The 24,819-nt window shown below is 42.7% G+C and overlaps 1 protein-coding gene across 1 annotated transcript in view; it reads left to right on the top strand.

Moving 5' to 3' along the window:
• LOC129644126 (antigen WC1.1-like) overlaps positions 1 to 24,364 on the top strand; it is a 69,207-nt gene extending 44,843 nt beyond the window's left edge. The window contains exons 8-20 of the mRNA XM_055569543.1: positions 6,857 to 7,171; positions 10,649 to 10,957; positions 11,049 to 11,366; positions 15,749 to 15,841; positions 15,922 to 16,236; positions 17,345 to 17,659; positions 18,006 to 18,047; positions 18,131 to 18,445; positions 18,698 to 18,730; positions 19,257 to 19,394; positions 19,781 to 19,870; positions 20,743 to 20,880; positions 23,837 to 24,364. Coding sequence (XP_055425518.1) covers positions 6,857 to 7,171; positions 10,649 to 10,957; positions 11,049 to 11,366; positions 15,749 to 15,841; positions 15,922 to 16,236; positions 17,345 to 17,659; positions 18,006 to 18,047; positions 18,131 to 18,445; positions 18,698 to 18,730; positions 19,257 to 19,394; positions 19,781 to 19,870; positions 20,743 to 20,880; positions 23,837 to 23,982 — 2,567 coding nt within the window. The 3' untranslated portion in view covers positions 23,983 to 24,364. The remainder of the gene's footprint in view (positions 1 to 6,856; positions 7,172 to 10,648; positions 10,958 to 11,048; positions 11,367 to 15,748; positions 15,842 to 15,921; positions 16,237 to 17,344; positions 17,660 to 18,005; positions 18,048 to 18,130; positions 18,446 to 18,697; positions 18,731 to 19,256; positions 19,395 to 19,780; positions 19,871 to 20,742; positions 20,881 to 23,836) is intronic.
• Positions 24,365 to 24,819: the final 455 nt, after the last annotated feature.

Below are 24,819 nucleotides of genomic sequence, written 5' to 3'. Positions count from 1 at the left end.
CCATCATGGTATTTAGAAAAGCTTCTCCATGCATTCTTGTTGAACGGTGAATGTGCAATCACCATCCTAAAAGCAGAAACACGGGGTAAATAAGATATGCAAGGTCCTTGCTCTAGTGGAACCTTCATTCAGGGGTATATATGTGTGTGTATTTGTCGTGGAATGTGGACAAGATAAACAAGTAAATACTTAAAGGTATTTCAGATAAGATATCTTCCATCATCGTTTATATTTTTTCTCTAGAATGTTTAAAATTTCATTTATTTATAGGAACTCTCTACAAATTAACACCACTTACCGCTTTTCTTAAATACTTCTGAAAGTACCACATTTTTTGCATATGTCTTTAGGGTTGTGTATGTGGTGTGGTTATATGATCAAATATACTATGTTTTACTTTTATGAATTCTGCATTTAATGCAGTGTTTCAGATGCCATTTTCCATCTCAAAATAGCTTTTAATCAGATTATTTTCTTTGAGGATATAGGAGTTTTTTTTTTTGTTTGTTTGTTTGTTTTTACAAAAAATTATTTCTTCTTTTTTTTAACTTTACAATATTGTATTGGTTTTGCCATATATCAAAATGAATCTGCCACAGGTATACATGTGTTCCCCATCCTGAACCCTCCTCCCCACTCCCTCCCCATACCATCCCTCTGGGTCGTCCCAGTGCACCAGCCCCAAGCATCATACTATTTTCTTCAAATAATTTTATAATTTGAGTAAAGAATATCTATAACCTTCAGTTCAGTTCAGTCACTCAGTTATGTCCGACTCTTTGTGACTCCATGAATTGCAGCACGCCAGGCCTCCCTGTCCATCACCAACTCCCGGAGTTCACTCAGACTCACGTCCATCAAGTCAGTGATGCCATCCAGCCATCTCATCCTCTGTCGGCCCCTCCTCCTCCTGCCCCCAATCCCTCCCAGCATCAGAGTCTTTTCCAATGAGTCAACTTTCCGCATGAGGTGGCCAAAGTACTGGAGTTTCAGCTTTAGCATCATTCCTTCCAAAGAAATCCCAGGGCTGATCTTCTTCAGAATGGACTGGTAGGATCTCCATGCAGTCCAAGGGATTCTCAAGAGTCTGCTCCAACACCACAGTTCAAAAGCATCAATTCTTCGGCGCTCAGCCTTCTTCACAGTCCAACTCTCACATCCACACATGACCACAGGAAAAACCATAGCCTTGACTAGACGAACCTCTGTTGGCAAAGTAATGTCTCTGCTTTTGAATATGCTATCTAGGTTGGTCATAGCTTTCCTTCTAAGGAGCAAGTGTCTTTTAATTTCATGGCTGCAGTCACCATTTGCAGTAATTTTGGAGCCCCCAAAAATAAAGTCTGACACTGTTTCCACTGTTTCCCCATCTATTTCCCATGAAGTGATAGGACCAGATGCCATGATCTTCGTTTTCTGAATGTTGAGCTTTAAGCCAACTTTGTCACCCTCCTCTTTCACTTTAATCAAGAGGCTCTTTAGTTCCTCTTCACTTTCTGCCATAAGGGTGGTGTCATCTGCTATCTGAGGTGATTGATATTTCTCCCGGCAATCTTGATTCCAGCTTGTTTTTCTTCCAGTCCAACGTTTCTCATGATGTACTCTGCATATAAGTTAAATAAACAGGGTGACAATATACAGCCTTGACATACTCCTTTTCCTCTTTGGAACCAGTCTGTTGTTCTATGTCCAGTTCTAACTGTTTCTTCCTGATCTGCATACAGATTTCTCAAGAGGCAGATCAGGTGGTCTGGTATTCCCATCTCTTGAAGAATTTTCCACAGTTTATTGTGATCCACACAGTCAAAGGCTTTGGCATAGTCAATAAAGCAGAAATAGATGTTTTTCTGGAACTCTCTTGATTTTTCAATGATCCAGGAGATGTTGGCAATTTGATCTCTGGTTCCTCTGCCTTTTCTAAAACCAGCTTGTACATCAGGAAGTTCATGATTCATGTATTGCTGAAGCCTGGCTTGGAGAATTTTGAGCATTACTTTACTAGCATGTGAGATGAATCTATAACCTTACTGAATCTGAATTTATTTTATTGCATGTGATGTTGTAATATCATCAACATATACAAATTACATTTTAGATACCTGATAATTTAGTTCCTCACCAAATAAATATACATTATTTCATGATTTCATGGATATGACACCAAAAGAACAGGCAAAAATAGACAATTTGCAACATATATAAGGAAATCCTAAAACTCAAGTGCAAAACAACAACAAGAAAAAAGCATAATAACCCAATTAAAAAATTAACCAGAGACTTGAATGGACATTTCTCCAAAGAACATATAGAAATAGCCAATAGGTATAGGATAATATGCTCAACATTATTTGTCATCAGGGAAATGTAAATCAAAACCATGAGATATCATTTTACACCTCTCAAAATGGCTATGATTTAAAAAAAAAAAAAAGAATAAGTGTTGGCAAGGTTGTGGAGAAATTGAATATCTTCTGAGTATTTATCGACATTAGATATGTAAATTTAATCTCAATAAAACTATGACCAAAAATTTGTATGATTTATAGTGACATTTGTTCATTCTTGGTATTGTTAACTTCATTTTCTCTTTGTTCTCGTTAGTATTGCTCAGTGGTTATCAGTTTTCAAGGAGCCATGTTTGAAAGGTTTTCCTCTGCTTTCTCTATCATGCTTACCTTGGGCTTCCCTGGTGGCTCAGCAGTAAAGAATCCACTTGCAATGCAGGAGTCTGCCTGCAATGCAGGAGACCACCTGCAACGCAGGAGACGCAGGTTCAATCTCTGGGTTAGGAAGATCCTGTGGAGAAGGAAACGGCAACCCTCTCCAATATTCTTGCCTAAAATCCCATGGACAGAGGAGCCTGGTGGCCACAGCCCATGGGGTCGCAGGAGCAGGACTTGACTTAGGGGCTAAACCACCGTCACTACCACCATGCTTACCTTCTTTTCTAAAATTAATTTTTGTTCTTTTCTTTGTTAATCCCAACTTCCGTATCCTTTAAGCTTTATTTTCTCTTCCCCTAGTTTCTTAAATAGAAGCTTACATGTTTTTTCATTTTTAGCCTTTCTTCTTTTCTAAATCTAAAGTATAAATTTCCCTTAAGCACTACTTTAGTTGCATTAGAAGAATTTAGTTATATCATATCTTTGCAATCACTATTTCACAATATTTTCTAAGGTTTAAATTTATTCCCAGACCCAGGTACTGTTTCGGAAGGGTGTTGCTTAATTTCTCCAAATAAGGATGGCTAACCGTATTTTCTTATTAATTCTTAATTTAATTACACTGTGGTCAGAGTAAATACTCTGTATAGATTCAGTTATCTGAAGGTTTTTGTCCTACCATATGGTCATTTTTGATAAATGTTCCTAGTGCAATTACAATAATGTGAATTCTTTCATTATTGGGTGCATTGCTCTTTATATGTTATTTAGCTAAATGTGTTGATTGTGGTGTTTTACATCTACTATAGTCTTCCTTCTTTTTTGTATGCCTGGTCTGCATGGTATTGAAAAAGTTTTGTTAAAGTTCCCCCAGGTTGATTGTTATTTTATCTATTTCTTCTTTTCATTCTGTCAAGTATTATTCTGTATTTCAAAGCAAAGCTATGTTTCGATATCTTCCCTGGATTCTGATATCTGTAATATCTTTATTAAGGGCGTACCACTGTATAATCATGAAAATAACTTCTTTAACTAAATTAGCACATCTTCCCTTAAAATCTCCTTTCTGTGACCTTGCTATAGCCACTGCAGCTTTCTTATAGTTAGTATTCACATGTGTGCAGGCTTGCTAAGTCGTTTCAGTCATGTCCAACTCTTTGCTAAGGACTGTAGCCAGCCAGGCTCCTCTGTCCATGGGATTCTCCAGGCAAGAATACTGGAGTGGGTTGCCATGCCCTCCTCCAGGTGATCTTCCTGACCTAGGGATTGAACTCACATCTCATATGTCTCCTACATTGGCAGTCAGGTTCTTTACCACTAGCACCACCTGGGAAGCCTAGTATTCACATAATATATACATTTTCCTCCATCATTTTACTTTTGACCTTTCTTCGCTCTCATATAAAACGTGAGTATCTTGCAGGTAGCATTTACATGAATTTTGTTGGTTTATCAGTTAGTGCTGCTGCTGCTAAGTCACTTCAGTCATGTCCGACTCTGTGCGACCCCATAGACAGCGGCCCACCAGGCTCCCCCGTCCCTGGGATTCTCCAGGCAAGAACACTGGAGTGGGTTGCCATTTCCTTCTCCTTATCAGTTAGTAGAGTGGCTTTAATTTGAAGTATCTAATCCATTGTAATTAGATTGCAAATCCAATTACTGATATTGTTGGGTTAGTATCTACCATTTCCTTTTTTTTTTAAATTAAATTTATTTATTTTAATTAGAGGCTAATTACTTGACAATATTGTTTTTGGTTTTGCCATACATCAACATGAATCCACCACAGGTGTACACGTGTTCCCAATCCTGAACCCCCCTCCCACGTCCCTCGCCATATCATCCCTCTGGGTCATCCCAATACAGTATACCATTTCCTTTTAATTGACCCATGTGCTTCATGTTCCTTTTTCTCTCCTTTTTTTCTTTCTTTGGTATTAAAAAAATTTATTCCAGATTTTCCTTTGATTTTTTGCAGCTTTACTAGATGTGGAGGTTTTCATAGACTTCTATCCATTTAAAAAATTCTTAATTATTATATCTTCAAATATTACTTCTGCTGCACTGTCTCTCTTTCTCTTCTCCTCCTATTCCCCCTCTTTTTCCTTCTCATCCTTCTCTTTTTCCTCCTCATCTCTCAACTCTAGGACTCCTCTAAGACACTAATTCTGTGTTCAGTTCTGTCTAAAATTCTTTTAAACCTATTCATTCAGTTCTTAATTCTAGATATTTTATTTTCAGTTGGCAACTGTTCCTTTGATTTTCTTATAGTTACAATTATTTGTTAACATTTTTCACCTACTGATTCTTTCCTTTCCCCTTTTCCCCTAAACACATTGTTCATAGTTAAAATCCTTATCCGCTAACTCCAGCATATCTAGCATGTGTGTCTCTGCCTTCTCTTACCTTCCTTTTTTCAATTTTTAAATTTGTCATGTCATCCATCTCTTTACATACCATGCAATTTTTAACTGAATGAGAAAAATGATGCATAAGAAAATATGATATCCCAGATATATTTTCTAACACCTGAAAGGATTCATATTCTGTTTTGTTAAGCAAGTGGGAGAAGGGGTTCAGACCACCCAGATGTCTAAATACTAGCTAGGGTTGAGCAGTAACAAGTCTGGGTTGCAGTATTTGTAGTAATCAGTCTACCTCTGATTTTTCTGCCCCTGTGTTATGGGCTTTTAGAGTTTATAATTGAAAACCTGAATGTTTTGGTAGCTCAGCAGTCAGGAGGATAAGGGAATATCCACTCTGTTTCCAAGGTGTTTGACACAGTTCTTTGGCCTCCTGCCATTGACAGCGTGTTTACTGGGCAGATATTTGAGGAGAAAACCTGCTATATGAGAGAGGCTCTCAAGTCTCCAATTTTGTCACTGCAGCACCAGGTAACCCCCAAATCATGCAGGCTTCTCTGTCCCACTTTGATCCATTAACCCAGGCAACAAATTGGGAAATTCCCATAGAGAAAGAGAAGCTTCAGATCCTTGGTTAACAATGAAATGATCTCCATTCTTTAGAATTTTAGCATGTTTAGTTCATATTGTGTCCACAAATGTCTAATATCTTCATTTTTTATCTAACGTTTTATAGCATTTAAAGTTGTATCCAGACCACTGGCCTGCTGTGAACCCCTCCATTGGAACCTTCTTCATGAAAGTACAAAATTCTAAATTTTATTCTCTACTTCATCATTTACTTAAAATGCAACACTGAATAGACATCATTTAACCTTTCTTTATATTGCTTTTTATGTATTAAAGAAGAACAATGCAGTGAGTCTGTCAGTATCGTTTGTTCAAATGCTTTCAGAGCAAGAATTTAACCTATTTCTGCTCTATGGTAAAGTTAGAAATGCATAATATTTTCCCCCTGGAGAACAAATAACCCCTAACTTTGAATAATAGCGATTCCTGACACAAAGTGCATGAAAAGATAATATTTACTTGAGAGAAGCAGCAGCATTCCAAGATTCCCAGTGGAATCTGGTCAATGTCAATCAATATCACCTGAGACATTTCTTATGCAAGGTTGCCCAATCCACTCAAAGAGATCACATTTTCTTAAAACAAAGTATCCAGATCTGGAGTCTGAAGCTTAGAGCCATCAGTGAAATATTCTGGGGCAAACCAAGACATCTCAAGGTCCATTTGTTTTTCAATTCTGCATGACTGTACCAAGGAGAATGATTCTAACGATAGAGGATTCATGGCTGCTACCTAGGGCTTCTGATGAGGCCGGTTCCTGACTCCATTTCCTTTAATCTAATCCCTTTAACTTTCAGGTCAAGGGCACCAACGCGTGTGTGGTTTATAAGGAATCCATTCAGCAGCCAGCCCATATCTGTGACTCTGAACTCATTCAATTGCTCCTGGTAGAGATTAACATTTCAACTCTTTCTCAGATGCTGTGCAGAACTCTACAAATCAGAGGTTAACACTTCTGTCTCACCCTACTCAGTTGTGTAATATTTCCTGTTTTTGCCCATTTTCAACGTTATTATTCTCTTATCACTGCTGTAAGAAACCAGACTCAGGTGCTGCCCCAGTGCAATGACTCCTTGTCAGAACCAGGGGACTCTGAAGCCTCAGAGGAGAGCGCCCCCTACTGCTCAGGTGAAGGTCCCACAGGACAGAAGACCTTTATCCCCTTGTAAATGCCCCGTTGTCCCATTTCTCTCTCCTCAGACAGCAGACAGCTCCGCCTGGTGGACGGAGGAGGTCCCTGCGCCGGGAGAGTGGAGATCCTTGACCAGGGCTCCTGGGGCACCATCTGTGATGATGGCTGGGACTTGGACGATGCCCGCGTGGTGTGCAGGCAGCTGGGCTGTGGAGCTGCCCTCAATGTCATGGGGTCTGCTCACTTTGGGGCAGGATCAGGGCCCATCTTGCTGGACACATTGAACTGCAGAGGAAAGGAATCCCACGTGTGGAAGTGCCCTTCCCGGGGCTGGGGACTGAACAACTGCAGCCATGAGAACGATGCAGGAGTCGTCTGCTCAGGTATGGTCAGTGTATTGCCCTGTGATGGCAGAGGAAAAGTGCCATGGAAGCTGGTGTCTGATCACTGGGGCAATAGGATATAGATGGGCTAGAGAGGACTGAGACAGACCCATCCTCTGTGAATGCACAAAGCTTCTGTGGGTGATGTGCTTCATATACTTTCCCGCTGTAAGTCTCTGCTATTTCTTCTCCCGTGATCTTACTGACATAGTAGATTAAACTATTCCAATGAAAACTGATCTTCATAATGAAGATGAAGATCAATCACATGAGATAGGAATTGATGGATTTGTGCCAAATTGCAAATCTCTTTTGAAATTTTAGATGTAAATATTCATAGGCCTTTGCAGGTAAGACCAGAGAACTTTGGATGAAGTGCTCTGAGTCATAGGTTCTCCTTTGATTTTTACTATCAGAGATTCTCTGCCCATTTTTTCTTTTAAGACATCTGTATAGGACAAAACTTTGGAAGAACACTTAGCCATACACTGACAAGTCAAAAGTGGAAGCAATACAATTTCTGTGTTTTATCATAAGAAATTATATAGTTTATACCTGATGACTTCAATGATTTAAGAGAATTGAATTTGGGGGTTTGTTCGATATGAATAGGAGTAATGGGACAGATGTAATTTTTGAAGAAGGTAGAAGAGAGTTATGGCAGCTGGGAGGGAGAGGGACTGTAATAGGAACTGAAAAAGGCACATGTGGGGTGTTCTGAGCAGCACTGATGGTCCAGGAGTGGTGGGAGGATGCTGTGTGTGCCTAAGGATGCAGGACGTCTGTACAGCAAGAGACCAGAGAAGGATATATTTTTATTATATTTAATATCCTTATCCACTGACATCAGCCTTCTATTCCACAAACTTTCTCGCAGTTTTCACACACATAATCTCCCACACAAATTTTAAAATCAAATAGAAAACAAAAAAAGTCTTAATTTGTCTCAGAAGAGTCTATCCTTATGTGTATAAGGCTTTTTTGATTATTCAGTGTATATTCGAGCATTTAACATATATCAGGGTACATAAAACAGCATATAACAAATATTTCTTTTGTGTTCTGCCTAATCTGTAATCTTATGGGGTTAATATAGCAACTAAAAAGTGTTGACTGAAAATGCTTTAATTAGAATGTGTTGCCTATGAGCAAACTCCCAACCAGACCAGACTAGGAGTTCTAACCTGTGTCTCTCTGGGGAGATGAAAGTGATAAATAATAAAAGGCAAGCAGACCATCTTCTCTCTCACCATTGTATAAGTGGTCAAGCTGATCCTTCAAGTCTTTAATTTCTTTTAGGTCTTTTCTGTTCTTTCCTGTTTTTCTGTAGTAGATTTTTATTTTGTTAGAATATTCTTTCTGAACCTTCAAAGTTCACATATTTATATAATCAGAATCCTTTACCAGAAAGAATTTCACCATGTACATAAATTATCATGAGCATACTTTGAAACCAGACAAGTGTGTTAAATAAAGTGTTTTATGTTGTGGGTTTCTTTTTTATTTGGATTACCTTCCTCTACCCAAAATACGGTCCCTGAAGTTCAAACCATGATCATGAGTTTTTTCTTTGGTCTCTCTCTCAGTTTCATACCCCATCCACTCCCCATTTAACCTACCACACACCCTACCCCACTCCACTCCTACAGAAGTTCTTCCCATTCATAATTTCCTTTGCACCCATTTGTGGTTCTTAAGATTGTTTTCTCTTGTCTGCAGTGGGAGAAATGGGAAAGGTGGCAGGGTGAAGTGGTTGATGGGAGGAGCACAGGGGATAAAATGTGTCAAAAACTTGTTGGACAAATATTTCCCCCAAATATTCTATCTTTCATCCATATTGTGGGTTTTGCAATTTGAAAATTTCTAAATTATGTATGGCTTATTTTGTCTCTGGGCTTCCCTCATAGCTCAGTTGGCAAAGAATCCACCTCCAGTGCAGGAGACCCCAGTTAGACCCCTGGATTGGGAAGATCCACTGGAGAAGGGATAGGCTATCCACTCCAGTATTCTTGGACTTGCCTTGTAGCTCAATTGGTAAAGAATCTGCCTGCAATGTGGGAGACCTGGGTTCAATACCTGGGTTGGGAAGATCCCCTGGAAAAGGGAAAGGCTACCCACTCCAGTATTCTGGCCTGGAGAATTCCATGGACTATATAGTCCATGGGGTCGCAGAGAGTCAGACATGACTGAGTGACTTTCACTTCACTTCACTTCACTATTTGCCTTCTGCTCTCTTCTTCTTACTCTCTTTCTTTACAGCATGGTATCTATTTCTCAAGAACCCAAATAGGAAAGGAACAAACAGCATATAGACAGGATTAAAATACTTTAACTCATCTTCACTCTTTAGCATTTCCTAAAGTTCACATATCTGCTGCTGCTACTGCTGCTAAGTCGCTTCAGTCGTGTCCAACCCTGTGCGACCCCATAGACGGCAGCCCACCAGGCTCCCCCATCCCTGGGATTCTCCAGGCAAGAACACTGGAGTGGGTTGCCATTTCCTTCTCCAATTCATGAAAGTGAAGTGAAAGTGAAGTCGCTCAGTCATGTCCAACTCTTAGCGATCTCATGGACTGCAGCCTACCAGGTTCCTCCGTCCATGGGATTTTCCAGGCAAGAGTACTGGAGTGGGTTGCCATTGCCTTCTCCATCACATGTCTAGTATGAAGTAATTAAAAACCTCAGCTGTTTTACATGCTCCCACTGAGAACTCACTGTCTCCCAGGTTCTTTGATAAATTCTAAGCTTTCAAGAAAGATGGCTATGACCAGCCCCTTCTCCTATGACTCTGAGCTTTCTTCCTATCCAAACTGATCTCTGGACAACTTTCCAAAATCAGGTCACCTAAGAAATTCTTGGAATTTTTCACTGTGAAAAATTTTAAGAAACGTGTGAAATATTGTTATAATGTCTAGCTTTCCTCCTGTTAAGCCAGAAGTCTGTCTACTGTCAGCGAGCACTCACAGATCCAGCCTGCATGATTTTCCTTATCTTCAGAGACTTAAGTGTTGGTTCCTGAGAGAAAACTGGCCAGTATTCTGGCCCCAGAAATCTCAGGATGGCCCTCTAACCTTGTGTGGCTCTTAGTCCTCTAACCTCTTGAGGCCCATGGATCTACTTCACTCTGGGTTAGTACAGCTCTGAACCTGAGCCTGGTGCCCACTACAGAGCAGTATCCTTGAGCTCTGTAGTTTCCAGGCCTCTAGATGAGGAATTCACATTCCTAATTAACCTCAAAATCCATGTTTTTGGAAATCAGCCATTTGAAACTGACCCTGAAAATCCTTCAGGGTTTCTTTTCAGAAACTTGGTCTTGAAAATACTTGCTCATGAAATTCTGAAAATAACTGTCCAATTCTCTTTCCAGGCACCACTCCTGGAAAAGAAAAAATTTCACATTATTGCCTGTGACATTGTTTCCAATTGCCAAACCAGGTCTATGGGCACTCACTGGATTTCTTGTTGTTGTTTTCTTAGGATTTGTGCATCTGGTTGGAGACGACGGACCCTGCTCAGGACGAGTAGAAGTACGTCCTGGAGAAGACTGGACCCCAGTGTCTGATGGAAACTTCACTCTTCCCACTGCCCAGGTCATCTGTGCAGAGCTGGGGTGCGGCGAGGCTGTGTCTGTTCTGGGACACAAGCTCTTCAGAGAGTCTGATGGCCAGGTCTGGGCTGAAGAGTTCAGGTGTGAGGGGGAGGAACGTAAGCTCTGGTCGTGCCCCAGAGTGCCTTGTCCAGGGGGCACTTGTCACCACAGTGGCACTGCTCATGTTGTTTGTTCAGGTGAGATGCAGGTCAGGACTAACCTCCCTGCACACTCTGTTCAGGTGAGAAAGTCATGTGATTTTGCTGAAACTCTGTCTTCTTCTACCAGCATACTCAGAAGTCCGACTCATGACAAATGGCTCCTCTCAATGTGAGGGGCAGGTGGAGATGAAGATTTCTGGACGATGGAGAGCACTCTGTGCCTCCCACTGGAGTCTGGCCAATGCCAATGTTGTCTGTCGTCAGCTCGGCTGTGGAATCGCCATCTCCACTCCCAGAGGACCACACTTGGTGGAGAGAGGTGACCAGATTTCCACAGTCCGATTTCACTGCTCGGGGGCAGAGTTCTTCCTGTGGAGTTGCCCTGTAACTGCCTTGGGTGGTCCTGACTGTTCCCATGGCAACATGGCCTCTGTGACCTGCTCAGGTAAGAGACAGGGAAGGGCTATTGGTACTTAGGATGCTCCTGGAGTGAAATGTCCCCAAGAGCAGAGAGTGAGGGAAAACTGGCTTTGGAAGATATTTCATGATGAAATATGGTGCTCCTCATTGTTCACTCATTTTTCAGGTTAGGGCAAGAAGTGTGAAGGGGAATAATATAATTTAAAGCAACATTGTTATTGACATATGATCATAGAAGACAGTGTATAAGCAATACATGTAGACTTCAGTCATGTACCCAGAGCAGCAAAGAACATTCCCAGCCCCAAGAGTCACTGTTGCCTCCAATAACTGGCCTCCCTCCTCTCCAGGGAAAACTGCTTATCTAACTTCTACTACCATAGAGGGTTTTATCAGTTTTTGAACTTTATATAAAATCATGCAGTGTGTTTTCTTTTGTGTGTGACTTCTTCGACTCAACATTATGTTTAGGATTCACTCATGATGTTGTTTATAGCAGTACTTTATTCATTTTTATTACTGTAGAATATTGCTTTCATTGATAACATGGCCATTAATCCATTCAACTGATGTTAGAAATTTGAGTTGTTTCCTGCTCTTGACTATTATAAATATGATGCTAGAATGTAGCATGACAATGACTTGGGGCGCAAATATATGTTACTTATTTTGTGTGTTTAACATTTGGTATTTTCTTTTTCTAAATGGTACAGGATCCTTTGATAAAGCAAGTTTTTAATTTGAAGGAAATATTAATATAACTTGCCAACTTTTCCCTGTATATTTAATACTTCTTATATCCCTTTAAAAAGAACTTTCCCTTCTCCAAGATCATGAAAATATTCTCTTAGAGTATCTTACAAAAGTTTCTTTTTCTCTTGCATATAATTGTATGTTCCTTCTGGGATTGATATCTGTGTAAGATGAGTCATGTTTCACATGGACATCCAATTCACTCAGAATCTTTTTCTGGAGAGACTTTTTTCCCCACTGCAGTACTACCTTTATCTTAAGCAGAAGAGTACATATGTCTGAGTCCTTTTAAAGACTCTGTATTCTGTTCCACTGTATCATTTGTCTATCTTTGCAGCAATACTGCATTTTCTTAATTACTATAACTTTATAATAAGTCTAGATAATTTTAATTTACAAGGGTTACTTTATATTAACTCCTTTAACTTTGTTCCTTTTCTTACTGACTGTGTTGGTCATTCTTGGTATTTTGTATTTTGTCTAAATTTTGGAATCTGCTTGTTATTTTTCACACTTCCTAAAAAATCAGCATAAGGGTATTTTGATTAAAATTAGATTTAATCTACACAGAAATTTGAGAATGACTGACCTTGACAATTTTGGATCTCTCAATTCATTGACATAATTTTTATTGTTGTTTAGTCACAAAGTTGCATCCAACTGTTTTGTGACCCATGGACTGCAGTCTGCCCAGGCTCCATTGTCCATGGGATCCCCAGGCAAGAATACTGGAGTGAGTTGCCATGCTCTCCTCCAGGGCTTCTTCCTGACCCAGATATTGAACCCACTTCTTCACTGGCAGGCAGATTCTTTACTACTGAGCCATCTGGGAAGCCATTGACATAATATATCCCTCCATTCAGCTAGGTCTTGAATTTCTCTCAGAAGTTTTGTCCACCTTCTTCTATATTTTTCCTAAGCATTTTATTTATTTTTTATGTTATTAGTATTTCTTTTATGGACGATGTCCTAGGAATGAATTATCTCTGACTTGTTTTCATCTTTTAACATTTTTTTTAAAATTTTGATGTAATTTGAGACACTGCAAAGTTAGAAGAATAATATAAACATTTCCAGATGACCTTTAACTGGAATCCCTCAATGCTAGTTTTTGGTTCATTCTGTCTCATTTCTCTCTGAACATATAAAATCTTTCTGGATTAGGTTGCTGTCATGATGTCCCTTTACCACTAAAATACTATGAGGAATTTCCTTATGTAACCACAGGTTCAGTCCAGTTCTCAGCTGATTGCAGCCCCAGATGATACCTAAGTGCAAGCACTGAAAGACCCCAAGACAGAACTGTTGAGTCTTTCCCAAATTACTGACTCAGGAAGTCTTAAGCAAAATGAAGTATATATTTTTTCCTCCAGTGGCTAAATTTTGGGGGGGAAATTTGTTACATAGCAGTATAACCAGGACACTTACCATGTGACCTGCAGTTAGGTTGGTGCAAAAGTAATTGCCGTTTTGCATTGTTGAAATTTGCCATTTGATATTGGAATGTATTCTTAAATAAATGTGGTTATGTTACACATCATTTAATGTGTATTTCTTGCTTTTTATTTTGCTATGGTTTATTACTTGATGCTTATTTCATATGTATTTTAGATTATAGACATGATGTTAGACACAAAGCAATTTCAAGTGATTTTCTTATTCGAGTTCAAAATGGGTCATAAAGCAGCAGAGACAACTTGCAACATCAACAATGCATTTGGTCCAGGAACTGCTAATGAACATATAGTGCAGTGGTTGTTCAGGAAGATTTGCAGGGCTTCCCTGGTGGCTCTGTGGTAAAGAATCCGCCTGCCAATGCGGGAGACACGGGTTCAATCCCTAGTCCAGGAAGACGCCACATGCTGCAGAGCAGTTAAGCCTGTGCACCACAACTATTGAGCCTGTGCTCTAGAGCCTGGGAACCACAACTACTGAAGCCCAGAAGCCCTAGAGCTTGTTCTCCATAACATGAGAACCAACACAGTGAGAAGCCTGCACACTGTAACAAAGACTAGTCCCCACTCGCCACAACTAGAGAAAAGCCTGAGCAGCAGCAAAGACCCTGCAAAGCCAAAAATAAATAAATAATAAAGAATTTTTTTAAGAAATGAAGTTTTGCAAAGGAGATGAGAACCTTGAAAATGAGGAGTGCAATGGCCCGCCATTGAAAGTTGACAACAACCAATTACAGCAATCATCAAAGCTGATCCTCTTACAATTACATGAGAAGTTGCCTAAGAAATGAATGTTGACCTTTCTACAGTCGTTTGGCATTTGAAGCAAATGCTGAAAGGTGGAAAACCTTGATAAGTGGGTGCCTCATGAGCTGACCACAAATCAAAAAACTGGTCATTTTGAAGCATCATATTCTCTTATTTTACACAACAACAATGAACCATTTCTCAATTGAATTGTGACCTGTGATGAAAAGTGGATTTTATATGACAACTGGCGATGACCAGCTCAGTGGTGGGACTGAGAAGAAGCTGCAAAGCACTTCCCAAAGCCAAACTTGCTGCCAGTCTGATCCACTACAGTTTTCTGAATCCCAGCAAAACCATTACATCTGGGAAGTATGCTCAGCAAATCACTGAGATGCACTAAAAACTGCAACACGTGCAGTTGGCATTGGTCAACAGAAAGGTGCCAATTCTTCTCCATGGCAACGCGTGGCCACACATCACACAAGCAATGCTTCATAAGTTTAATGAGTTGGCCTACCAAGTTTTGCCTCATCTGCCATATTCACCTGAACTCCTGTCAACTGAATACCACTTCTTCAAGCATCTCGACAACTTTTTGCAGAGAAAATGCTTCCACAACCAACAGGAGGCAGAAAATGCTTTCCAAGAGTTCATCAAATCCCAAAGCACAGCTTTACACTACAGGAAAAAACAAACTAATTTCTCATTGGCAAAAATGTGTTGATTGTAATGGTTCCTATTTTGATTAATAAAGATATGTCTGAGTCTAATTATAATGATTTAAAATTCATGGTCTGAAACCGCAGTGATGTTTGCACCAACCTAATAGAATATTTGTCCTCTGATCTTCTGTTTTAATAGCTGTCTTATGCTGATCTAATGTGCTTATACATTCATTCTTTAGTTCTTAAATTCAAATATTAAGTTTCTTAGCTCTAGAACTTTTATTTCTTTTTTGTTAAAATTTCTCTGCCAAGAAAAACATCTTGTCAATTAATCTTAAGAGCACTTTAATCAGGGCTATTTAAATTCTCTGTCAGATAACTCTAATAGTTGAGTATTTGGGTAATTTTTGGCAATATCTTCTTTTTCCTTTTGGTTTTCCATTTGATGTCTTTTATATGAGTTTTTCCCCTTCTGTTAGCAACAGACAACGGAAGATGAAAACTTTTAGAAATCTTTCAGAAAAGATTTTGTTTTGTTTCTTCTATTTAGATATAGATTTAGGTATAGAACCCACTATTTAACTCGTTCTCAGTGTAAAGCTTGGCTTAAACAAAAATTGTGGCAGTGTCAGAAGCAGACCTCTGCTTGGAGAAACTGAGCTCTATACTAACTTCACTGCTGTTACAGCTTTCATCTCAAACTCCATCACTAGGTTATTATTTAGTTTAATTCAGTTTCCTGTTCTTCAACCCAACCAGACCCCTGATCATTGCTGTTTCTGCAGGAAACCAGACCTGGGTGCTGCCCCAGTGCAACGACTCCGTGTCTGAACCAGCAGGCTCTGCGGCCTCAGAGGAGAGCGCCCCCTACTGCTTAGGTGAGAGTCCCACAGGACAGAAGATGCTACTCAACCCCTGAGGTCACCACCACCCCATCGTCCCATTTCTCTCTCCTCAGACAGCAGACAGCTCCGCCTGGTGGACGGGGGTGGTCCCTGCGCTGGGAGAGTGGAGATCCTTGACCAGGGCTACTGGGGCACCATCTGTGATGACGGCTGGGACCTGGACGATGCCCGCGTGGTGTGCAGGCAGCTGGGCTGTGGAGAAGCCCTCAATGCCGTGGGGTCTGCTCACTTCGGGGCAGGATCAGGGCCCATCTGGCTGGACGACCTGAACTGCACAGGAAAGGAGTCCCACGTGTGGAGGTGCCCTTCCCGGGGCTGGGGGCGGCACGACTGTAGACACAAGGAGGACGCCGGGGTCATCTGCTCAGGTCTGTGCTGCACACTGTCCACAGGCTGGGAGAGGGGTGGGACCCTGGAGGACAGGGGTCTGAGCCCTGATGGAGAGATGCTGAAAGGACCAGAGAAGGAGGCTTCCTCCCACGGAGCCTGTCTTTCCAACAGACATGAAGACTGGGTGCTTTCACTTCCTCCTGAGGCAGCTGAGATTCTGATCCCAGCTGAGATGCTGATCCTTTATTCTCAGTAGTGTTTCCTGACAGAGCTGTTTCTTACAGTTAACACTTGAAAGCAGGGCTCACTCTGCAGTTATCTGTGGAAGTAACACCCGGAAATCCTAGGCTTCCCAGGTTGTGCTAGTGGTAAAGAACCTGCCTGCCATTGCAGGAGATGTAAAAGATGTGGGTTCAGTCCTTGGGTTAGGAAGATCCCCTGGAGGAGGGCATGGCATCCATTCCAGTATTCTTGCCTGAGAATCCCATGGACAGAGGAGCCTGACATAGTGAAAACTCATATTTTTCCTTTACAGTTCTGTTTGCTAGGATTCTGAAGAGAGTCTCCGTGGGCCAACATCCCAGTGTCCACAGGGCTGTGTTCTTCCTGGAGTCTCTGGGCAGAACTCTTTTCCCAGCCTTTTCTGGTTTCCCATGTGGCCTCATTTCTTGGCTCAGAGCCCTCTTTATTCTTCTTCTTCAGACAACAGTGCCTTTCCAACCGTTCTCCCTCACTCACATTTCCCTCTGACTGGAGCTGGGAAAGATGATGCATTTCTCAGAATAGCGAGTTTAAAGATGTGTAAGGCTGGGCTCACATGGTTAATCCACAATATTTGAGTTTTATGTCTCCATCCCAAGGTCCTTATTAATCACGTCTGTAAAATCTCTTTTGAAATGTAAGGTAACTGCCACATGTTCGGGGATTAGGCTGTGGACATCTCTGGGGGTCCATTATTCTGTCAACCACCTCACTGTCCACATCATTTTCTGTTCTTTTAGAAGTTTTGTCAGGAATCAGGATTCAGCTCCCATCACTGCAGCTGCCCAGTTTGGTCTTCCCATCACTATTTCTGGGGGAGAGGAAAACCCAGAGCTCTGAGTGGAATGCTCACTGTGTCTCCTGTCTCCTCCCTTTCGATCTTAGAGTTCCTGACCCTCAGGATGGTCAGTGGGGACCAGGAGTGTGCTGGGTGGCTGGAAGTTTTCTACAATGGGACTTGGGGTAGTGTCTGCCGCAGCCCCATGGATGATGTCACCGTGTCCATCATCTGCAGTCAGCTTGGCTGTGGGGACAGCGGAAGTCTCAACACCTCTGTTGGTCTCAGGGAAGGTTCTAGACCCCACTGGGTAGATGGAATCCAGTGCCAGAGAACTGACCCTTCTCTCTGGCAGTGTCCTTCTGACCCTTGGAATTACAACTCATGCTCTCCAAAGGAGGAAGCCTACATCTCGTGTGCAGGTGACTTACTGTCTGTTTCTGTGTCACTCCCAACCATGTAGGATGTCATTAGTATGATTTAATATTTTCAAATCTAACTGATGGGTTTTGGTTGAGTCTACAAAATGTAGGTGTATGTTTGTATTTGTCTCTGTGTCTGTTTGTTTGCTGTTGTTATGGTAAACAACTAATTAGATAAAGTAAATTCAGCTGCTGATAACATGCAGTGAACCTCTCAGCCAAGTAGATGATGAAGCTTCTGTGGTCTCTTGTCATTTGACTGTGACAAAAAAACCTTAGATACTCATGTCTGGGGAGAAGACCTCCCCCAGCTATTCCTGATCCACTGTATCCCTGTTGTTTGCAGTAAGAAGACCCAAGAGCTGTCCAACTGCTGCCCCCTGCACAGGTATGTCAGCCCCCTCCCCTGTGGCTTCCATGGGCTCCTTCCTCCCACCAGGGCAGTCACAGGAGGGGCTGCTGCCTTTTCAGACAGAGAGAAGCTCCGGCTTAGAGGAGGAGAGAGCGAGTGCTCAGGGCGGGTGGAGGTCTGGCACAGCGGCTCCTGGGGCACTGTGTGTGATGACTCCTGGAGCCTGGCAGAGGCCGAGGTGGTGTGTCAGCAGCTGGGCTGTGGCCAGGCCCTGGAAGCCACGCGGGCCGCGACATTCGGCCCTGGAAATGGGAGCATTTGGCTGGACGATGTGCAGTGTGGGGGCCGGGAGTCCTCCCTGTGGGACTGTGCTGCGGAGCCCTGGGGGCAGAGCGACTGCAAGCACGAGGAGGATGCTGGTGTGAGGTGCTCTGGTGAGTGAGGGGCTCAGGGTTCACCCTGGGTGAGCCGGGGCAGCACAGGGGCACTGGGCTGGACCGGGCGTGGTGGGGAGTTTGTATTCAGACAGTGTCCAGGTCCTAGGGCCCTGATCTATGATGCAGAAGCTGGGAGGACTGGACACTGATGTTGTGGAGACTGAGGGGTGATTTCAGGCTCAGGACGGAAAAGGTTTGCCCTGTGTTCTGGCCAATTCTTCTTCCCCACACTACTGTTTTTCTCTTTAGGTGTAAGGAAAACATTGCCCACGACTACAGCAGGTACTGTGATCCATCCACGGGCAAGGGAGAATACTCAGTACTGAGGACCTGTTCCGAATAAGAAAGAGTCTGAGGAGCCGTTGCTGTTGGGGAGCAGCCAGGGCATTACACTGGAGAAATCCCGTGCCTTGATGTCCAGGGTCAAATATTCTCATGCCTGGGGTCCAAGGAAGTCTGGTTTCCATGTTATAGAATCTAAGGAACTCCCACCTGACCTTGAGTGTTGCTCCTCATCAGAGAGGTGCAGGTCCCTGGACTGTTTGATGTTCTATTTCCTGAAGCCCAAGGAGAAGGGATGAGCTGGGTCCTCAGAGGCTGTCTCAGCAGGGCAGCTCCCTGACAATCCCCATCTCTGCCTCGGGGCCACACTGGCCAGAGTGGAGTCGACTTGTCTCAGGACAAGACCCGGGGGAACCCTGACACTGTCTGAGGCTGAGACGCCATTGTCCGGAGCTCCTGAAAATGCTGACACAGAGATTTCTCTGTGCCCAAGACTATCTCCAGCCCTTTTTCCTGTTCTCCTTAGGGACCAGAACAACCTCAAATCCTCTCCCTGGCATCTTCTCCCTGCCTGGGATCCTCTGCATCATCCTGGGGGCCCTTCTCTTCCTGGTCCTCATCATCTTGGTGACTCAGCTACTCAGAAGGAGAGCAGAGCGCAGAGGTGGGCTGCAGGGGAAACTGGGGACGAGGGAGAGTGTGTGGAGGCGGGAGATGGGGCAGGTGTGAGGAGGGGAACCTGGGCCAGCTACTGTTCTGAGTTGCAGACTCCATGTGCTCCATGCTGAGCTCTAAGGGCTGAGTAGACAGAGCTTCTTAGGACTGGGGTGTGAACTCTCATAAGTCATGGCCTCTCCTGTGAGACCAGACAGAGTTGGCACTAAGCTGTAATCAGGGTCAGACGAGGGGAGAAGGTGCTGACATGGTGCATGGGGTAGGAGACGATGCTGAGGTCCTGGCAGCCCCCATGTGAGCACCAGGGAGATGAAGGTGGGCTGGCTGGATCGGGGTATCTGGGAAGCTTCTCTGACCTGCTGGGGGATCTCTCAGCCTTATCTAGCTATGGAGATGCTCTTGCTGAAGCTGTGTATGAGGAGCTCGATTACCTTCTGACCCAGAAGGAAGGTCTGGGCAGCCCAGGTGAGTGTCTCTGTCTGCTCTCCTGGGATCTCTGGTTGTCACCACCCACTGGCTGTGCACATCTTCTCAGCATCTGCAGACCCCATGTGTGCCCCAGGCTCACAGAGACGGCTCCTCCAAAGAGGCAGGATGGCCTCTCAGAGCCTCGTGACCTCCCAGCCTCTGTCTACACTGCCAAAGCGAGGCTTGTCCCTTCTCAGCCTTAACACAGGTCCCGTGGGTGTGGGGAAGAAAAATTCTGTGTGTTGTGTGATGTTTGTCTCCACATGAGGCTTTCCGTCAGATTTTTCACTGACTAAACTGCCGTATTACACCAGGGATGGTGAGGACAACAGTGACTACAGATCCGCTCCAGGAAATAGAGGTGGACCTGCCTCGGCTGGGCTCTGGGGAGGAGAGTTTCCCTCATAGAGAGGAGATTTAAGGGGAATGGTTTTCCTTTGATGGACCAGAGGCATCCCTTGTGTCCAGATGGGGTTCGTCCTTCTTCACTGGCTGTTCTGTGATGTCTCATGTCGGGGCTGGTCTCTCTGTGTCCAGAATCACCACAGGCACACAATGTTTTTAAAAAAATAACATCTGTAAAGCACAATTTGTCAAAATACTTTAGCAATGCTCAGTGGTGAAAGAGTTGCTTTGAGATATGTAGTTTCCACCAGAAAATATTTAGATATGTAAAATCGTGTTTTGGCTTATGGGCACATCAAAAGGAAACATGGTCTTAGAGAAAAAAGTCTTTTAAAACAAGGAGTGATTGGTGCCTCTATTCAGAAACTCAGAAACTCTGGGTTAGAAGGTATCTTAGGTATTCCCCAGAACAACCCACTTACTGTGGTTTAATCCACTCCCTTGTCTGCTCTTGGAACCCCCAGATCAGAGGACTGATGTCCCTGCTGAAAATTACGATGATGCTGAAGAAGTACCAGTGCCTGGAACTCCTTCTGCCTCTCAGGGGAGCGAGGAGGAGGTGCCCCCAGAGAAGGAGGATGGGGTGAGGTCCTTTCAGACAGGTGAGTGGGGTCAGTTCATCCCCTGCAATCTTTCTATCTGAAAAGAGTGAATTTGTGCTCCTCAATGTCCAGGCCTCCCTAGAGATTCAAAATATAGGTAATCTCATATATTTGGTAGCATCATCTTGAACATATGCCATATTTAATGCTGTCAGACTCCTTGCAAGGAGTGAGGAATCACTCCGCTTTTTGGCATTTATGTCTCCATAATGTGACATAAACTTATCACTTTATATGTGATATACTTGCATGAAGATTTATAAATTATGGAATTTCCTGGTTTTCCAGAGGTTAGGATTCTGCATTTTCACTGCTAGGGCCTAGGTTCAACCCTGGTCAAGGAACTAAGATCCCGCAAGCATTGTGTCATGGCTGAAAGAGAAACTTATCAATTAATTCAACATGTTTAAAAGAAAGCTAAGCGCTGAAGAATTGATGCTTTTGAACTGTAGTGTTGGAGAAGACTCTTCCGAGACCCTTGGATGGCAAGGAGATCAACCCAGTCAATTTAAAGGATTTCAACCTTGAATATTCATTGGTAGGACTGAGCTGAAGTAGAAGCTCCAATACCTTGGCCACGTGATGCAAAGAACTGACTCCTTAGAAAAGACCCTGATGCTGGGAAAGATTGAAGGCAGGAGGAGAAGGAGATGACAGAGGATGAGATGGTTGGATGGCATCACCGACTCGATGGATATGAGTTTGAGCAAGCTCTGGGAGTTGATGATAGACAGGGAAGCCTGATGTGCTGCAGTCCATGGGGTCACAGAGAGTCAGGCATGACTGATTGACTGAACTGAACTGAATCAAATTCAAAGGTGGAACAAATGTTTTAATAATATCTTTGCAGGGTCACATACATGAAGGCAAACCATTCAATATCACAGTAATCCAGGTCTATGCCGAATCAGTAATGCTGAAGAAGCTGAAGTTGCCGTTCTATGAAGGCCTACATGACCTTTTAGAACTATCACCTACAGAAGATGTCCTTTTGATTATAAGGGACTGGAACGCAAAAGTAGGAAGTCAAGAGATACCTGGAGTAAGAGCCAAATATGGCCATGGAGTACAAAATGAGGCAAGGCAAAGGCTAATAGAGTTTTGCCAAGAGAACGCACTGGTCATAACAAACACCCTTTTCCAACAACACAAGAGAGGACTCTACACATGGACATCATCAGATGGTCAGTACCGCAATCAGATTAATTATATTCTTTGCAAACAAAGATGGAGACACTCTATACTGTCAGCAAATACAAGATCAAGAGCTGACTGTGGCTCAGATCATGAACTCCTTATTGCCAAATTCAGACTTAAATTGAAGAAAGTAGAGAAACCCACTAGACCATTCAGGTATGACCTAAATCAAATTCCTTATGATTATACAGTAGAAGTGACAAATAGATTCAGGGGATTACGTCTGATAGGAAGAATGCCTGATGAATTATGGATGGAGGTTCGTGACATTGTACAGGAGGCAGGGATCAAGACCATCCCCAAGAAAAAGAAATGTAAAAAGGCAAAATGGTTGTCTGAGGAGGCCTTACAAATAGTTGAGAAAAGACGAAAAGTGAAAGCAAAGGAGAAAAGGAAAGATATATCCATTTGAATACAGAGTTCCAAAGAATAGCAAGGAAAGATAAGAAAGCCTTCCTCACTGATCAATGCAAAGAAACAGAGGAAAACAATGGAATGGGAAAGACTAGAGATCTGGTCAATACAATTACAGATACCAAGGGAATATTTCATGCAAAGATGGGTACAATAAAGGACAGAAATGTTATGGACCTAACAGAAGCAGAAGATATTAAGAAGAGGTGGCACGAACACACAGAAGAACTATACAAAATAATCTTCATGACCCAGATAATCATGATGGTGTGATCACTCACCTAGAGCCAGATATCCTGGAATGTGAAGTCAAGTGGGCCTTAGGAAGCATCACTCTGAACAAAGCTAGTGGAGGTGATGGAATACCAGTTGAGTTCTTTCAAATCCTAAAAGACAATGCTGTGAAAGTGCTGCACTCAATATGCCAGCAAATTTGGAAAACTCAGCAGTGGCCACAGGACTGGAAAAGGTCAGTTTTCATTCCAATCCCAAAGAAAGGCAATGCCAAAGAGTGTTCAAACCACCACACAATTGCACTCACCTCACATGCTAGCAAAGTAATGCTCAAAATTCTCCAAGCCAGGCTTCAGCAGGACATGAACTGTGAAATTCTAGATGTTCAAGCTGCACTTAGAAAAGGCAGAGGAACCAGAGATCAAATTGCCAAAATTCGCTGGATCATCGAAAAAGCAAGAGAGTTCCAGAGAAACGTCTATTTCTGCTTTATTAACTACGCCAAAGCCTTTGACTGTGTGTCACAATAAACTGATAGTTCAGTAGCTGCGAGAAGACACTCATTCTCTAGAAAAGAGTATTTCTCCATTTGAGGGTCTGTGTAGTTTCTGGGGAGGAGATACCTGTGGGTGCACCTGTGATACTATTTGTGGACATTTGGGGACAGGAGTCAAGTCAACTAAGAGCAGACTTGGGTTGTGAGTGAGGAATTCAGATTTTTCCTGTCTCCAGTCTCCCTCTTATTGTGAATTTGCATCTATCACCTGTTAAAGGAGAACATTTAAATTCCTTTTTATGATTCTTACCGTTGCTGGGCATCTCCTTGGTATTGTGTTGCCTGGAAGAGTTCTCCCAGAGCTCCTGAGCACAGGTCTCCTGTGATGCAGGATTTCCCCATGCACTGAGGTCCAGGAGATCACATGAACTGGATCTGAGAGGACAGCTGGGATCCATCCTCACTGGAACTCATGTGAAATAGCCTGAGCCTCCCTCCCCACACCTGGGTCCCAGGGATGTTTTGTCATAAGCACTTGCTTGACTCCCTTCCACCAGAGGGTTCTGTCCCATCCTCGTGCCTCAGTTCTAATCAAACTTCTCTTTTCTACTTCAGGCTCTTGTCTGAACTTCTCCAGAGAGGCAGCTGATCCTGGGGAAGGAGAAGAGAGCTTCTGGCTGCTCCAGGGGAAGAAAGAGGATGCTGGGTACGATGATGTTGAACTCAGTGCCCTGGGAACATCCCCAGTGACTTTCTCGTGATGCTGTATTTAATATGAGATCAAGCCTCAGATATTCTAATTGCCTGTATTTCAATAGAGTAGTGCTGACCTGGAATTGTGGAATATGAAAATTGCCCAAAATGAAATATTCTGAATAAATTAACTTTTTGCTGTGCTGTTAATTTAGCAAGCTCCATGTCAAATGCTTTTAGAGGATTGGTCCTCAAATGCCATCTTTCTCAAAGGAAATGCAAGATTAGTTGGCTGACCTGTTTTCTCACTTGTCTTAGAGGCTAATGTGGGCATTCTCACAAGTGCTCCAGGTCACTCTTATTTCGAAAAGGATGTAAACTTGGCCTACATTCTCTCACTCCTTCCTAACAAGATGAACTCATGGAAAAACAAAACAAAATAAAACAGTTCTAAACACCTCTGAGATGTCACATCACCAGTTTGTAACTTGTTCTTGGACACCAGCCTGGTATGAATTTCAAAGCAGAAGGTTGGCTGGTGGAAGAGAATGGCTACAGCTTTCCTTATCCTGCCTCAATATTCACAGGGCAATTAATAATCTAACTGTACATAACTACCTCTTCCTTTTTCATCTCTCTTTTATTTCTTTAATGGATACAGACACCTCTTTGCTCATCTCCCATGTCTATTTGATTATCCAAATTTTATAAATCCATTCTTTCTTCTCTATATCTTCCTACTATTTCTTTAGGATGGTGCTATTTCTTGTCTCTCCAAGTATCTCTCCTTTTAAGTGAATTATATCAGTTCATATATATCTTCAAGTTGATGGAAGGCAAATTGGTGCTCACCCACACCCTATATTCAGATGGGACTAGAAGGCAAGAAAGTGGAGACTTAGGCA

The sequence above is a fragment of the Bubalus kerabau genome, chromosome 1 (assembly GCF_029407905.1).
Source record: "Bubalus kerabau isolate K-KA32 ecotype Philippines breed swamp buffalo chromosome 1, PCC_UOA_SB_1v2, whole genome shotgun sequence".
Taxonomy (NCBI): Eukaryota; Metazoa; Chordata; class Mammalia; order Artiodactyla; family Bovidae; genus Bubalus; species Bubalus kerabau.
This window is presented reverse-complemented; position numbering and strand designations above follow the sequence as displayed.